Source organism: Populus trichocarpa, chromosome 15 (genome assembly GCF_000002775.5).
Source record: "Populus trichocarpa isolate Nisqually-1 chromosome 15, P.trichocarpa_v4.1, whole genome shotgun sequence".
Lineage (NCBI taxonomy): Eukaryota > Viridiplantae > Streptophyta > Magnoliopsida > Malpighiales > Salicaceae > Populus > Populus trichocarpa.
Genome location: NC_037299.2, coordinates 11,465,946 through 11,482,841, shown reverse-complemented (window position 1 = coordinate 11,482,841; position 16,896 = coordinate 11,465,946). Strand labels below are relative to the sequence as shown.

Genomic DNA, 16,896 nt, shown 5'->3' with positions numbered 1-16,896 from the left:
TATACTCCTAGGGCTAATGGAAACCAAAAAAACGTAATAAAAACCATGAAGGCTGAAGAGAGAAGAACCGGTCATTTTCCATTTCACCAATTAGAGAGACAAGAACAAGAATCGCCTCCCTCCCCCCTACTCTAAAACACAGCCCAAAGCTCACGTCAATCTCTAACTCAAAAAGATCCTGGTCAACATCCGCCGTCCACGTGGTAAGATCTTCTCTACTATTTATAGAAACCTGTCTCTTTTGTTCTATCCAAATTCCATTGGCTCACGTGTCCTCCTTCTCGAACTATCAGAGAAAGAAAATACTTTTTCCGAAAATAAAAAATAAAAAAATTGATAATAATAAAGCCCCCAAAAATGAAGCTTGCACATGCACTAAAGCCAAAAAACATACGTGCCCCTGTTTTAGCTTAGAACTCAACACTTCTCGCGATCTAATTGGTTGTTCAGGTAGGCCCAATGCCAAAGATCTTTTCATTTTAGTGGGTCCCAGGAAACCGCTACAAATGCCACGTTGTGAACCCCAACCAATCCCCTTCCTGCGCTGTTAAACACAGTGCTATCACACGTGTCTTCACCTTAGTGCGTGTCATCCCTACAGTCCCTATAAAACACCACCACTACACCACCTTGGATTTAGTGCCTTCGTTTAAGAAAAACTAAAAGATAGAGGGAGGGAGAGAGAAAATAAGGAGGTTTTTAAGTTCAAGAGAGAGATATGGATGGTAGAGGAGGGTGTTGTATTGCAAGATATGCAGGTGGCGGAGGAGCGTACGACATGTCCAAGGTGGACCGGATAATGTTGAGGTTCAGGCCAATAGCGCCTAAACCGTCCACGGCCCCGTCCTCCGCTGCTTTTGTTTCAGGTGGTGGATCGTCGCCAGAAATGAGTGATGCAAGTCCTAGGTCAGGTAGAGGAAAGAGAAAGTACAACAATACCAGTAATGGTAATAATACCAAGAAGTGTAATAGTGGTGGCGGTAGTAATAGAAAGAAAAAGGTTTTAGGGGAAGAGAATAAGGTAGTAGTTGATTCTTTTGTAACTTTGCCTCTCTTGCCGGAAGCACCTGGCCGGAAAGATTCCCCGGCGAAAGAACCTAAGTGTGAAGCCGGTTCGTGTTCCCTCACGCCAAAGCAAGTTAATAGTACGTCTACGTGGCTTAGTTTTGGTGGCAATGTGAAAGATCATGCTACTGGTCATAATCAGTCGGTGGGCTTTGGCGTGCCGGCAGATCGGACAGTTGTGATGCCAGGAGTGATGAATATAGTGGGGTCATGTGTGACACTTGAATGCGTGACCGACACGTGGGTGGATGTGGATGGTCTAGGGCGTACTGATAAGGAGAAGAGGGTTAATCTGGAGAAGGACACGTGCCCGGGGTTTATATCTGACGGTTATGGGAGAGTTACGTGGACAAACGAGGCGTACAGGAAGATGGTGGGCCAAGGGGAGGGAGGAGATCATCAGGTGTTTGTGTGGTTGGCGATAAAGGAGAAGGCGCCGGTAACGGTAGCATTAGGAGGTCACCAGGCTTTCACTTGCAGGGTTAGGGTGCAATACCAGAAGTATAACACGAGTGAGGTTGATGGGAAGGAGAAGAGTTCGATCATTACGGTGCCGTGTGATGTGTGGAGAATGGATACTGGTGGCTTTGCATGGAGATTAGACGTCAAGGCTGCTCTCTGTCTGGGCCGGTAAACTAAAGAAGAGAAGAACAAGGAAACCAGGCCTGCAAGCTGCTACCTTGTGATATGATATTATCAATATTTTATGACCTAAGTAGTAGCACTACTAGTATTGTTAATTACCCTAAACTGAGGCTTTAGCATGGACATGATGTCGGTGATGATCATAACCTTAAAATTGTGCATAGTTTTTGGTGGTCCAGCTGCTTCTCTGATGTTTGCTCTTCATAACTTTTTCACTGCTCACTGATGGTCTATTCTCTCCTTATCTTTATCTTCGTTTTCTTTGGGTGTTTTGTGTTCGCTCTTCAAGTCTAGATATTTGTTGATGAGAAACATTCTGGAAAGTAAAGCTTCTTGTAATCATATTATTTAGTAAATCGTCTCTTTAATTATTCGCGGGGCACTATTCCGAGCTGTGTATATTTTTATGTGCTGTGTTGTGTACTTTCTTTAATTTGTTGTGTAAGCGATAGATAGAGTTTAAGCTTAAAAAGGTTAGCCATAGCCGAAGAGAGATCATGTATACGAGGGTGTGGTGGGGTGAGGTGTTCTTTGTCACTAGAGGGAGGGCACGAGCTGGGACAGGTGGTTACAGATAGGGTGCCGTACACGTATACGGGGTCGTTTTAGCGTCCACGAGAGGCTACAACTGTCTCAGTGGTGTATGCTCTCTCTGAAATCTAAATGATGTATGCTGCAGCAGGTAGCTAAGCAATGTGTGTGTGCATGCCAGCAGTGGCTTTTGGCTTTTGGAATTTTATATGGGCAAGCAAGCAAGCTTATCAAGAAGAAGTGTCCTCCGATCCTATCTATGTACGTGCCTTGCCTTGACCACGAGGCTGTGGATGTAGCTTTAGTGATATTTAAAAAGTACTGAATATAGTGTAATTTATTGAACTTGATAATTGGTTGTATAATTAATATACTAATTATATTTGTTGGTGGATTAAGTACATAGAATAATGTCGGTATCGTAAGTCCCCTCTTATATCTAATAAAGATGTGATAATGGAACTATTTAGGTGGTGATCCAGTGATAAGAGCTTGGGACCAAGAGGTTTGCTCCCTCTGTGGTCTCAGGTTCGAGCTTGGGACCAAGAGGTTTGCTCCCTCTGTGGTCTCAGGTTCGAGCCCTGTGGTTGCTCATATGATGGCTACTGGAGGCTTACATGGTCGTTAACTTCAGGGCCCGTGGGATTAGTCGAGGTGTGCGCAAGCTGGCCCGAACATCCACATTAAACTAAAAAAAAAAAAAAGATGTGATAATGGAGTTTTTTCCCCGTAGCTATGGTCCTTCAAAAAAAATACTCTAGGTAGTAATTAATGTAGTAAATTCACACCTTTATAACAATAATAATAATAATACTGAGCTCATCTTTAACCGTCTATTAACAACAACATCAAGTTGTAGTGTTTGAGATTGAGAATAATAACGGTTTCTGTAAAAACCATGTCTTTTATAATTCAGTTAAAATGTATAAAAAGTTAACTTAAAATTTTATGATGATTTAATAATAATAAAAAAATTCAAGATAATGGAAAAAAAAAAAAGAGTTATCGAGGCTACACACCAGAGCTCTATTTGACACATCTAGTATTCTTAAAAAGATCTTGACGAGAAAATTATAATCATACTTTGAAAAAACATAAAAAATAATAGCAGTTGTTTCTCAAAATATTTTTTACTCTGAAATACATTAAAATAATATTTTTTTTATTTTTTAAAATCAGCATATTAAAACCATAAAAAAATTCAAAATAAAATCAAAACTTTTCCAAAACAAAGATATCAGTGGGCTTGGCCCATGCTTGACACGTACTCAATACACGTTTCCAGTGGTGTTATTAAAGCTAGCTAGCCTTTTGAAATCTGAAGTGTCCCTTGAGAAACAGCTGCTTAGACGATTTATGGACCAGGCCTTGGCCCCTTCAAAATCTGCTGGGTTTGTTCAATTTGCTCTGTTAATAATGTTATTATACTAGCACGTCCATAGAGGGCAAATACACTGCTACGAGTATGTTAGCGAAACTTTTTATAATACTTAATTAATCATGATTGAAGTTCACACGAAGTACAATTACATTTGACAAATATTAATTTCACGCTAAAAAAAAGTAAATGTATTGCATTTTTATTATAAATTGTTAAATCACATATTGACTTGATTTCTTCTTCTTTTTTTTTTTTCAAATCCATAATATTCATAATTATCCATAAAAACAAGAATTCTATGTCAAAATATTTGATTTGATAAAAAATACCTTTAAATTTTGAAAATCATCACGTGTTTTAAGATAATTTTATTAATAAATATCAAATTTTATTTATTTTTTTATAAAATCCTACATCTAAAAATTTTAAAGCTTTCTACTCTTTATAAAAGGAAAAATAAATTATATCATAATACATAACATAACATATGTAAATAAATTCAACTCTATTATATTTGTTTTAAAAATAACTTAATTTCATTTTTTATTACTTGCCTGTTTATACATGACACAAGATATAAAAATAATCTTTTTAAATCAGTCACAACCTATATATAGTACCTTATTGATATTTTATTTTGACTATTAAAACTTTGAAAATACATAAAATAGATCCACGGAACCAATGATTAAAATCTAAAAAATAATAAAATTACATCAAGATTTATCAAAACATTCATAATTTTTTTGTTCATGCCTATATTCTTAATTTCTATGCACACCACATGTAACTAAAATCCAAAAATAATAAAATTACATCAAAATTAAAAAAAAAAATTATATTGGACCTTGGTTATTATTGTTTTTATAGGGAATTCTTGGTTATTTAACTCCTTTAGAGAAAAAGATATGTATATTTTAGACAAACTATATTAATATAAAAAATATTTTTTTTATTCATGTCTATATTTTTAATATTTATCTCATTTATATATTAAAAATAAAGCCTTTAAAATAAAATAATTTATGAAAGTTACAATGACAATGTAAAAAATGATAAATTTTAACGAATCCTTAATAAAAACTTATTTACATTTGCACGTTATATATGTGAGTTATATATAGATGATTTTCTTTTATTTTTTTTAAATAATATTTTTTTTTTATTTTCTTTGAATTAATGTTCACATTTTTATAGAGATTTTATCAATGCACGTACTATGCATGATGCAAGAACATTAATTTTTTGGAAATGCGGTCCAACCCTTGTTTTTTAAAAATTCATTTTTGTTTTGCTAAAAAATAACTTTTTTATGTTTTTTGATTGTTTTGATGTGCTGTTCTAAAAAATAATTGTTAAAAAATAAAAAATATTATTTTAATATATTTCCAAATAAAAAAACACTTTAAAATACAACAGCAACCACAATTTCAAACCAGCCCTAAAAAAAAATGATCCGTAGGCTAATACAACACAATAGGAGCGCATGGGTATGGATCATGGCTATGTTGGCTGAGGATATAAAAGATCAGGGCAAGATGGAGCATGTCACAGCCGGAAGAAAACTGGGTTCATATGGCATGGGCCTGTCACCTTGCCGATCCAATAACCCATTTTACCCTTATACTTTTTTTTTTTGAAAAATAAATAAATAAATAAATAAGAGAGAAGAAGGACACCAATCTTTTTGGACCACAATATATCTATCAAAATTAAATTGTTTTTCCAACTAATGTTAAATACTCAAATTCATTATTTATATATGTTTGTGTTTGTTAAAGTATTTTCCAATTAAAAATGCATTAAAAAATATTTGTTTATTTTAATATCAACCTATAAGAACATTAAAAGTGAACTTAAAAAAGTAATTTAGAATTTTTTTTTTTTAAATAATGGTGAACTTAGTAAGGGGACTAGCATAACGACTAAATACAAAACCATGAAAAATATAGGGACTGAGTTCTAATTTCTTAATTTTAGAATGCACGTGGCGAGGATATATAATAGGTTACGATTGTTGCACTTAAATTATTTTGTAAATGCAACATGGTCCTTTTGTTGGTTTTTCTCACAGTTAAATTATTTTCCTGCCTAAAATATATTTTATTTGTAATAATAAAAATTAATTTTATATAATACAAACAAAATTAAAATTGTATTTAACAAATTTAATTTAGAAAATTTAAAAGAGAAATTAACAGTCAACTTTGATGAGGATACTAACATGTTATTTCTAAAACAATGGAAAGAATTAAAAAATAAAAAAAAAAAACATATGGATATCTAGACTATTGACCTCCTCTCTGCAAACGTATTTTTACAAATAAATAAATAAATAAAAAACTTGTGTCCATGCCACCTTATTTTTTTTTGTAGCTGCAGCAAAACAATTTATTGCGAGTTGAAAAAATTATACCTCTGTTTAGTAAAACACATGGAGAATTAAAAGTGCAAGTGAACATTAAAAAAAATATTAATAATAATTAAAGATTAAGTAGAGAGATGAATACATTTTAAAATATTTCTTATATAGCTAGGAGTGTTATAAAATATTTTTATTTAATTACATGTTAAATTTTTTTTCTATAAAGAATAATAAATAAAATTGATTTTCTAATATAATTCCTTTTTTCCTGAATTGTTTTTCTACGAAGAAATATAACTCTTTTATTATATGCCCTTCATTCAATAAAAATAAAAATAAAATCATAAAAAAATAAAAAATATTTGGATAGTTTGAAAGAAAGACAAACTGAAGAATAAGCTGAGCTCATGTTTCAATTTTAATTAAGTGAGAGTTGCTTCAATATGACTCTTATAAAAAAAAAATTCAAGACAACATCATTATAATATTCTTTTAGATGTGTTTTAAATTAACTGGAGTCAATTATAACTAACCTGTCAGATTTATGAACCGGTTGATTGGTTCAAATAGGTTTCGTGACTCTTATGAGCACCACCTGCATTCTATCTAAGGTTGTAGTCTTTGATTTTTCTAATTCTCAACTCTATCGATGCACGGGTAGTCCATTACACTATTTGGGATTCAATCGTTCAGGTATTGCTTTAGACAAGTTCATACATCAAAATAAAATAAGTAGGGGTGATTATTTTTGGTTCGGTTTGATTTTTATAAAAAAAAAGTAATCAAACCAAAGTTTTTTTTAAAAAAACCGAAACCGGGTCAAACCGACCGGTTTCGGTCAAGTCCGGTTTTTTGGGCAAAACCCGGTTCAAACCGGTTTGGCTCGGTTTTGACTTGGTTTTTTCCGGTTTTGGCTAGGTTTTTCGGTTTGGCTCGGTTGTGGCTCGGTTTTTCCGGTTTGACTTGGTTTTTTTTTCTGGTTTTTTTACGGTTTGGGTTCGGTTCGGTTCGATTTTTTCAGTTTTTTGCTTATAAAACCGAAACCGAACCGAGCCGGCCGGTTTTTTCAAAATTTTAATCGGTTTAATCGGTTTTTTTTACGGTTCAATTTTTTCGATTAATTTTTTTCCGGTTTTTTCAGTTTAATCAGTTTTTCAGTTTTTTTACTCACCCTTAAAATAAATACATTTATTGGTAGGCTGTCAAACAAATCATTCAGTAGCTTAAGTCCATGGTGAGTTTTGGAATTCGTTTTAGCAGTATATGAAATCACTCCTTTCAAGGGTTTAATGATGTCGACTAGGTTGATGATATAGATGACATACATAGTATCCGAGCATGTTGTGTCGTTCATGGAACCACTCTAATTTCAAGGGTTTGATGATGTCAACTAGGTTGGTGACATGGATGACATACATAGTATTGGAACATGTTGTCTCATTCACGGAACCGCTCTAATTAGTTAGAGTTGTGAACAATAGCACATTGTTGCTCGTAGCAGTATTGAATTATAATATAAATCACTCTTCATCACAACAATTGAATTACATTGGCTTAAATCCATTTTACATGATTTGCGACTCCTCCTAGTAACCAATCCTATGATATTATTACTTACTTGTTATTTAATTCAATTTTCCGTAACAGAAATAAACATATTAAAATTAATTTTACTATATTCCGAATCAAGTTTTGGTAAAAAAACCTTCAGATCTCCCTTTTATCCACTAAGGTTCAAATTGCAAATTTATTAACCAAGCTACCATCAACCATTTGTTTTCAGCTATTGCGAGATAGCTTTCTAGCCAGTTTGGAAACGCGGGTCAACCCGTGTTTTTAAAAAAATCAATTTTTTTTGCTAAAAATTAAAATTTTTTTGTATGTTTTGAATCGTTTTGATGCGATGATCTCAAAAATGATTTTAAAAAAATGAAAAAAAAAATATTATTTTGATGCATTTCGGCAAAAAAACACTTTAAAAAACAATCACAACCACACTTCCAAATAAGCCCGTTTTTCTTGGTTAAGGGGCATGCTGGAGATAAATTCCAAAACTGAAACTACATGCTATAGGGCTAACTAAAACTCTTCTTCCTGTAAAATTCTACAAACATCATTGAAACTTTTAGTACCTATTTTTCTTGGAATTAAGAAACCTACAAAGGTGGTGAATTCAACTCATCATCGAATGTATGATGTTGAATCTCTACAATCCAATAACTCGCCAAACTCTTTTGGTCTGTTTGGAAATGTATTCACGGTTGTTTTTCAAAATGTTTTTCATGTCGAAATGCAATAATTTTTTTTTATATTTTAAAAACATAGGTTGACTCACATTTCCAAACACTCTCAAAACTGGAGAAATGAAACAAATTCACCAACTATCTCTAAAAGTACAAAACCTACAGATATGTTCAAGTGCAAGAAGAAATACCAACCACCTTTTCTTTTTTGGTGTCATTAAATATAAACAAAGTTAGTTAAAATCGTGTTTTGGTACTGTGATAAATATTATTTTTTAAAGTGTTTTTTCACTTGATAATATATTAAATTATATTTTTTTTAATTTTTTAATTTTATTTTTAACACCGGTACATCAAAACAATAAAAAAAATTAATTTTAAACAAACCAAAAATCTAAATTTTTGGACAGCTGCATAAAGAAAGACACTAAGAGGCAACAATGCTTTACTTTATTTTACTCTCGTTATTATAGCTAAGGATTGGTTTGATTAATAGGAATGTGGATGCAGTTACTTACCTGAAGCCGGTCATAAATGAACTCAGGCAGCCATCTGAAATATCAAAAGATAAAGTAACAATTTTAATTTTAAATATAGCCGCAAACTTAACTGCTAGAATCTCAAGATCCCAACTCCTTCCTTTTCTACTGCCCTCTCTTCGGTTGTCGAAAATTTATTTCCAATTTATTTAACCAATTTTTTTACCGGACAATACACACTTGCCAAAAAAACCCCAGAAGTCAGTAAATAAGTGTAAGTGACAAGGTCAAAGTTTCCGAAGCAAAGCAAGCTAAAAAAGTCAAGCACGTGGGAGCTGCGAAACACAAGCTCCCACATGCCGCGTCACATGGCGGTGAAAATGTCAATAAAAACACGTGTTCACCAACCCCTCCCTACCTCACAATGATCCACACGCTCCAACAAAAACGTTACACGTGTAATTATGTCGGTAAACGTACACGTGTTAACATAGTACAGCGATTATCTTTATTAATATACGCGGCGCGCTTTTGTTTTTGTTGTGAGTATAATTATATATAAAAAATCCAGCACGATCTACGCAGAAATGGCTTAAAGTAAATCGGAGCCGTTAGATCCTGAACTTGACGGTGGTATAAATAATTATTAATTATTAATTATTAACCATTAGATCTAACCGAGTGAATAAGTAAACGGTGAGGATTGTTTAAATAGCGGCGGGCATATAAGGCCGAGTGGGCCTTTAAATAGACGACCAAACTAGCCCATCAAATCCCACACACTTCTGGAAGCTCTCTCTCTCGTTTCTCTTTCTTTCTCAATCGCGAAGAGAAAGGGTTCTCTCTCTAGGGTTTGTTGGAATCAAAGGCGAAAGCGGGAGATCCAGGTTTTGAATTGGTTTGATTAATAAGCCTTGATTTTTCTCTCTCGCTCTAGGGTGTCTGTGTGTATGTCCGTCACATTGTGTTCGTGTCGATGCGTTTATTTCTAGCTTCGATTTCGATCTATCTAGGGTTTGCGATTTCATGGGGGTTTTTTTTGCTCAAAGGAGCTTATTAGGTTTTTTTGAGTGAGTATTTTGTATTGTTTCTCAAATAAAGTTCCTTAATTTCTTAAAATTCTCTTTTTGTTTGAATTTTAGAGAGAGAGAGAGAGAGAGATAATAAGATTGGTTTCTTAGTTTTTTTTTTTAATTTTTGTTTTTGGGTTTTTGGAGGGTTGCATCAGATCAGTGAAGTGTCGGTTTTGAAGCTCGTTTGTTGAAGATTTACTTCAGATGAATTTAGGTTTGGGGACACATGCAATTAGTGTGTAATTTGATGAGGATCTGTTATTGCTGCTCATAAATAAAGGAGGACTACTGTAAATTGTAGTGGAAGACTTGAAACTTTCAGTACAATTGCGAGAAAAAGGACATAAAACAAGAGTAATTATTTATTTATTAAACCTGATTCCTTGAAGTTAAAAGAAATTGAATAAATGTGTGTATGGTAGAGGAATTGTGAACTGGAAGCGGATCATTGGCATGAATTTTTTGAAATTGAATTCAGAGGAAACATAAGAAGTTAAACAGCTGAAGTTGATGATATGTGCAGTTATTGGAAGATAATCCTATGGCACCGACTGTTCCTATAGATTTTATTGGACGGAAGGAATCCAAAAAGGGTTGGCTTTCACAACCAATGGGGAAATCAAAGAAGTTCTCCAAAGGGCACTCCTCTGGTTTTGTTCCGGATTATCGACATGCTGTTCACACCATGGCTGAATCAGAAGGGTTTGGGAGCTCTGGACGTGTCGACACTGAGATGACAGCATCGGAAGATTCCTGTGCTCCCAAGAGAAAATGCATTAGTTTGAATATGGATTGTTATGATACTTTTGGTGTACCATCACAAGTCTTGTCACTGTCAAAGATGTCAAGGCCAGAGAGGAAGGATTTGGAAATGAGGTTGAAAAAGGAACTTGAACAGGTCAGAATCCTGCAGAGGAAAGTGGCTTCTCTGAGTTCAAATACGGTTTTATTATCGCCTTCTAGTGATATCAGGAGTTGCAGTGATGGCCAAAAGAGGCCTCCACTAGAAGGTCTTCATAGTTCATTTGAGGTATCAGCTCCACAGAGTAAGAAGCGGGCTCCTCCTGATCGAAATAGAGGCCACACAAAAAAGGGTACATCAGCACGTTCTGAGCCAGTGAAGCCAGCTGCTCCACTGGGTATTTCGACTGCTATGTTGATGAAACAGTGTGAGGCATTACTAAATCGTTTGATGGCACATCAGTTTGGTTGGATTTTCAAGACTCCTGTTGATGTGGTGAAATTGAACATACCGGACTATTTTACTATCATTAAACATCCAATGGATTTGGGTACAGTGAAGAGCAAGATTGTTTCTGGTGAATATTCAAGTCCACTGGGATTTGCTGCAGATGTGCGACTTACTTTCTCAAATGCAATGAAGTATAACCCTCCTGGAAATGATGTCCATTCCATGGCTGAGACCCTCAGGAAATACTTTGAAGTTAGATGGAAAGTAATAGAGAAGAAGCTTCCTGTTACCACTGGCGTGGAATCAATGCCATCAAGAATTGATGTGCATATAGAAAGGGAAACAACTGTTCATATAGAAAGGGAAACAACTACTAGTGCTCCTCCTTTGAAAAAGAAGAAAATTACACCAAGTGACAATAAGGTTAAGCCAGAACCTGTCAGGCGGGTCATGTCTAATGCGGAGAAGCAGAAGTTGAGCATGGAGTTGGAGGCATTGCTGGGTGAATTGCCTGAAAGCATTATTGAATTCCTAAAAGAGCATAGTGGTAATGCTGGCCAGACTGGTGAGGACGAGATTGAGATTGATATTGATGCTCTTGGTGATGATACATTGTTTAACTTACGGAAACTCTTGGATAATTATATACTGGAGAAACAGAAAAACCAGTCAAAAGCTGAACCATGTGAAATGGAGGTACCCATATTTCCGTCATATGTTTGTCCGCCTTTGTTTTGATGTTCTCTTTTTTCTGGAAACATTCAATAAAAGTCTGATCCACGGTGGTTTTTCTGATTCAGATTATTAACGAGCCAGGGATTAGCAATTCATCATTGCTACCATGCAAAGGTAAACTTTTTTACTCTACTTTTGCGCATCTCTAGATACCAGGCATCTCATGCACATTATGCATGCTAATTTTTTTGCCAGTTGAATACTCATTCATCATGTTTTTTAGGAAATGATACTGTTGAAGAAGATATAGATGTTGTTGGTGGAAATGATCCTCCTATTTCAAGTTACCCTCCAATAAAGATAGAAAAAGATGAAGCCAATAAGAACAGTAAACGTAGCAGTCCTAGTTGCTCCAATAGTGAATCAGGCTCATCTTCAAGTGGTTAGTGTTCTATAAACCTTTTCATTGTTACCACTTCTTTTTCTTAGAGAATTTGTTTACAATATTTTTTCGATATTGGAGTATGTAAATAAGCAACATCGCGATTCATGCTTGATTCCTGGATTCTGAAGAAATAAATTATAGACATCGGTCTCTTAACATGATTCTTAAGAACTTTGGAATACACGTTATCGTTTTTCGGTATGCTGAATGTGGACTTCTGATGTTATTTCAAAGCACATATCTTTGTAAACTTTGATAGTGCTGTTTGAATATCATGTTGTCATTGCATCTTGTTTGATACTTAAAATTTTACTCTGATTTTTCTCATATTGTGTCATTTGATTCTGATTCCCTTCTGTTAGCCAAACCATTCAAGAACTGTTTAGCCTATTTTGTAACTCATATAGTTATATGCTGGATGCCTCTGTAAATTGCAAGATGGTGAAATATTTAAAATATAGTTATAAGATTTCCTTTCACCTTGTTCCCTGTCAATAGCTTTGTTAGAATCTTGCCACCTAAAACTCTGGTGTAACTGCCACTTGCTTGTTTTGGTGGATGCACGGATGCTGCGAGGGAGAACAACTTACTTCCCTGTTTTATTCCAAGAGCTACCTTCAGCTATCTTTGAGTGAATGTCTTCTATAAGGCTTGCTTTTATTGTTGGTACCAAGTTGTTTTTTCCCCTCATGAACTTCATCTAGGAGGATACCCTTTTATTTGACCCTCATTGACACTCTAGTTCAGTCTGGCTTTTGCGTTAGGTTTACATGTTCAATGGTTATCCGAAATTTCTAGATGTACGTCTGATCTGTTACCACACTTTGGCAAGGCTACGCCCTGATTTAGGGGGGCATATTAATGGAACACCAGGGATTGTTGAATCTAACAAGCCCCATCTTGTTTCAATGTGATTTAAGAGTGGAAACATGTTGCCGCATACTCTGGTGCATCAAAACATACAAAAGCACTTTATGGGCTGATCCATGATCAATTTTGTTGGACTGGTTTATTTTCTTAACGATTCTATGTACATGTGCATGCATGCAGGCATTTGCCCTTCATGTTTCTGTTACAGGTTGTTGGACATTTACTCTGTTAAGAAGTATTTTTTCAAACAGTTCAATGCAATTGGTTAGGTGTGAGCTTTAGTCTCTAGCAGGTAAATTACTGCCCACTGTTTTACATATAAAAGAAGGATTATTAATCAAAGAAATGAAGGATATACACATACGGGAATCAGACCTCGTCCACGAGAGAAATTACTGAGATAGATCAGAACAAAAGATGCTTTACAGAGATAGATTAGAACAAAAGATGCTTCCAATCTTTTTGAAACTCGCACCAAAGATGTACACGATAGGGAATTAAAGAAAGGAAAGAAGTCTATACCACAGTTTTTGCTTGGATAGAGATGGATTCTTGAGAAATTTTGAATTCCACCTCATCCACCTGCACTAAAATACTGGGAAATGTCACTTCCACGATTCTTTCCACCCTCAAATTCACAAGATGGAAATGATTTTATGTTTGCTTAATTACTTTGGTTCATTTTAACCTTATAACTTAAAGGATCGGAGCAACTTAGTCCCTGTTTTCTTTCCAATCATAGATGATATTTTCCTGCTTGATTGGTGGTTTTGAAGTCCTAGGTGATAGGAGCAGTGACCAAACTTTATGATTGGGTGAAACATCCCAGGAATGGTAAGCCAGTTAAGAAACATTGGCTGATACAAATTTTGATCTTCCCAACAATGTCAATGATGTGGAGGTTCATATTATCGATATCTGGCCAAGTGCCACCAAGCCTTTGAGATTCAAAATTTGGTACATATCCAAAACACTCCAGGGAAGAAAGTGCAGATTTTGATATTTGGCTTGCAAAAAAAAAAAAAAAAAAGTGGGCTCACTGGACTTTGTTTAGAGTCCATGTGCTCAGTTATTCTGATGAATTTTAGTTTCCCTGAGGAAAGGTCTGTTCATTGCAGGTGTTTTTTGTTGTCGATAAGTGAAGATGAATCCAAAGGGTGCTGGTTAGCATAGAACTGTTGTGGGTTATGCATCAAGTGATTGGAACAAACATCTTTTCACCCAATTGTTGTATTGGGATGGGTAGGATGCTACTACATGTCCATGATATATGAATTTCTTAACGTGATGGATTTTTGACATGATAATAAACCAGGAGTCAAGCAAAGGAACTGTGTTTCTCACATTTTATATTTTTCATATTCAATTTCTAAGATTTGTACTGTTTTGGGTGTGAAAAGCGAGAAACTTAAACTTATCTTGCATCTGTTTCCTGAGCTTTGAATAGCTGACTGGTATGAGAAATGAGAGTGAGACTGTCCCACATAGTATCTATCTCCCGATTATTTAACACAGGTCATAAGCTTTGCTCCATGACTGGTCTAGGAAACTGGGATTTTCTGTTTGGTTTGCACTCTGTTGTGGCTTTGGCATCAGTGCATTGCCCTCATGATGTTATTTATTCACAAGGTTCATGTGTAATAATCATAAGAATGTGTGGTTTGCTTACTTTTGCCCCCAAGTAGTTGGTAATTTGGTGGTGGTTAATTCCTTTTTCTTTATAAATTCTATAGCTGCAAAAGGTTGTGTGTAAATTGAGCTGAGAAAGCCTTCATAGTTAGTATAATGATCTCGTTTTACTGGTGTGTGATTCTCTTTTCAGATTCAGATTCTGGCAGTGAATCTGGTAGTGAATCTGTCGCAGTGAAAGTGTCTGCTTCCATTAATGCTACTAAGGTATGTATTCTACAAATTTTGTTGGTCTAGTCAGAAAATTGTGTAGATTTATATGTTGTGATCTTCTCTCTTAGGCATGACAATGTTTTTTCTCTTATATTTCTGATTATAATAGAGCGAAATGGAACCTGGAGAAAATGCAGACCAAAAGAGAAGTGATCCTGATGATTCAGATGTTGGAAATCGTAAGTTTTTAGGTTTTGTTACATATTATTCATGTTCTAGGGTTCTTAGAGTTTGTTTTGAACAATTTTATTCTGCTTGCAATGCCTTGTTCAGAATCTGTAGATGGATTGGACCAAGTTGAGCTGGATACTGAGGGTAAGCCAGTTGCAGCTGAGGTAGATGGCCACCAAGAGGGTAAGCATGCTCATTAAGAAGATTGCTGTTACATATGGGACTTCATCTCACCCATCATGTGTAATATTATAGGGGAGAGTGCTCCATCCAAGAGGCAAGTCTCTCCCGAAAAGCTCTATCGTGCAGCTTTGTTGAGGAACCGTTTTGCCGACACCATACTTAAAGCTCGAGAAAAAGCACTTGAAAAGGTTGGTCTTGGCATCAACATTCATGCTATCTATTGCAAAAAATTTACATGCTTTCAAGTTTGTTTTTGGTGTGGACAATTCATTCGGTGATATGTTGAATTCAGGGTGAAAAGTGTGATCCCGAGAAATTGCGGAAGGAGAAGGAGGAATTTGAAAGAAGGCAAAAGGAAGGTTTGGAATCACAATCTATCATATCCTTAATTTTTGAGTCGTGATGTTATTTTCCAATATCAATGATTTATCTCTTAATCCGTGATATCAGAAAAGGCTCGGTTGCAGGCAGAAGCCAAGGCTGCTGAAGAGGCTAGAAGGAAAGCTGAAGCTGAAGCTGCTGCTGAAGCCAAAAGGAAGAGGGAACTGGAAAGAGAAGCTGCCCGTCAGGCATTGTTAGAGGTAAAATTACATCATTTTATGTAAAGCCAGCCCCGAAGCTTCTTTAGAATGGAACCAAACATCTTCTTGCTCCCTGCAGATGGAAAAGACTGTTGATATCAACGAGAACAGTCATTTCATGGAAGACTTAGAAATGCTTAGGACGGTCCATGATGAACAGCTTCCAAGTTTCATAGAGGAAACAAGCCCAGATCTTTCTCAAAATTGCTTGGGTAGTTTCAAGCTTCAGGGAAGTAGTAACCCACTGGAGCAACTAGGATTATACATGAAGGAAGACGACGATGAGGAAGAGGAAGTAGTTGAACCACCACCTCCTAGTGTACCAGAGCGAGCAAAAGATGTTGAGGAAGGAGAAATTGATTGATCAGGTCTTTGCTTTGATTATTTCTGCATCCAAAGAACTATGGGCTCGCATAATCTTCTGTATCCTCTGTGATATATCTCAGCGGCAGACAAGCCTATGACAAGGATTACTCTTCACCTACTTGAAAGAATGAGCCGCAGACTCTCAGGGGAAACATGATAAGCAGTTGTTAATTGGGTTTTGTCTTTTTTGGCCTTGTTCTTATTTACTGGTTTGGAGTGCGGTTTCAAAACATGGTAAACAACATTTTGTCAGTGTTAGCATATGGCTACTTGTGGGTTGCCAGTGAAAGATTTGCCGGGGCTTGAGGTTTTGTTTATTCAATTTTATAGTTTTGTAAAAAAAGAAACTCTAGTTTGTACGAGTTAGTGAAACCTTGGGTTCATGGCATTAGGTTCTGTGGGTTGTAGGGGGATGCGTGGGCGGGGGAAAGCAAGCTCGGAAGCTTAGGCAGGAGGTAAGTTAACCTAGGAATTGTAATATAGTCAAAGCTGAGGCACCTTTTAATGGCATTCATTTCATTTCTTCTTTCTCAATTGTGTTACTTTTGATACCTGAGATCGGAATGTTTCAGTCCCAGCATTACCTCTGAGGAGAATTGTGAAATGATATGGGCATTGTGCTCCTTGCATTTCCTATTACTTGTGATTTGTTTTTGGTATCCCGTTACGTGTGCAATTATTTGTTGCATAACCTGAACGCTTTTCATAGATTGAGGCCCGACCTTACAA

General features: G+C 35.6%; 2 protein-coding genes across 3 annotated transcripts; both read left to right on the top strand.

The window, feature by feature from the left end:
* The first annotated feature begins 625 nt into the window (after window positions 1-625).
* Window positions 626-2,081, top strand: LOC7454690 (uncharacterized). Its single transcript, XM_002322194.4, has one exon. The coding sequence runs from the start codon at window positions 719-721 to the stop codon at window positions 1,697-1,699; it is 981 nt and encodes a 326-aa protein (XP_002322230.1). The 5' UTR covers window positions 626-718; the 3' UTR covers window positions 1,700-2,081.
* Window positions 2,082-9,451: 7,370 nt separating this feature from the next.
* On the top strand, window positions 9,452-16,701 carry LOC18105860 (transcription factor GTE8). 2 transcript variants are annotated; one of them, XM_024586639.2, is made up of 11 exons: window positions 9,452-9,596; window positions 10,306-11,670; window positions 11,775-11,823; window positions 11,933-12,091; window positions 14,787-14,860; window positions 14,976-15,045; window positions 15,140-15,220; window positions 15,293-15,408; window positions 15,513-15,579; window positions 15,671-15,801; window positions 15,881-16,701. In XM_024586639.2, the coding sequence occupies exons 2-11, from the start codon at window positions 10,324-10,326 to the stop codon at window positions 16,163-16,165; spliced, it is 2,379 nt and encodes a 792-aa protein (XP_024442407.1). In that variant the 5' UTR covers window positions 9,452-9,596; window positions 10,306-10,323; the 3' UTR covers window positions 16,166-16,701. The 2 variants fall into 2 exon arrangements, with proteins under 2 accessions (XP_024442407.1, XP_024442408.1); XM_024586640.2 differs by lacking the exon at window positions 11,933-12,091 and having other exon boundaries at window positions 9,457-11,670.
* The last annotated feature ends 195 nt before the right edge of the window (window positions 16,702-16,896 follow it).

Coding starts and splice junctions, on each gene's coding strand:
- LOC18105860 (XM_024586639.2), top strand. CDS start 10,324: ATGGCACCGACTGTTCCTATAGATTTTATTGGACGGAAGGAATCCAAA. Junction 11,671..11,774: donor CTGAACCATGTGAAATGGAG/GTACCCATATTT, acceptor TTTCTGATTCAG/ATTATTAACGAGCCAGGGAT. Junction 15,221..15,292: donor GGTAGATGGCCACCAAGAGG/GTAAGCATGCTC, acceptor GTAATATTATAG/GGGAGAGTGCTCCATCCAAG.
- LOC7454690 (XM_002322194.4), top strand. CDS start 719: ATGGATGGTAGAGGAGGGTGTTGTATTGCAAGATATGCAGGTGGCGGA.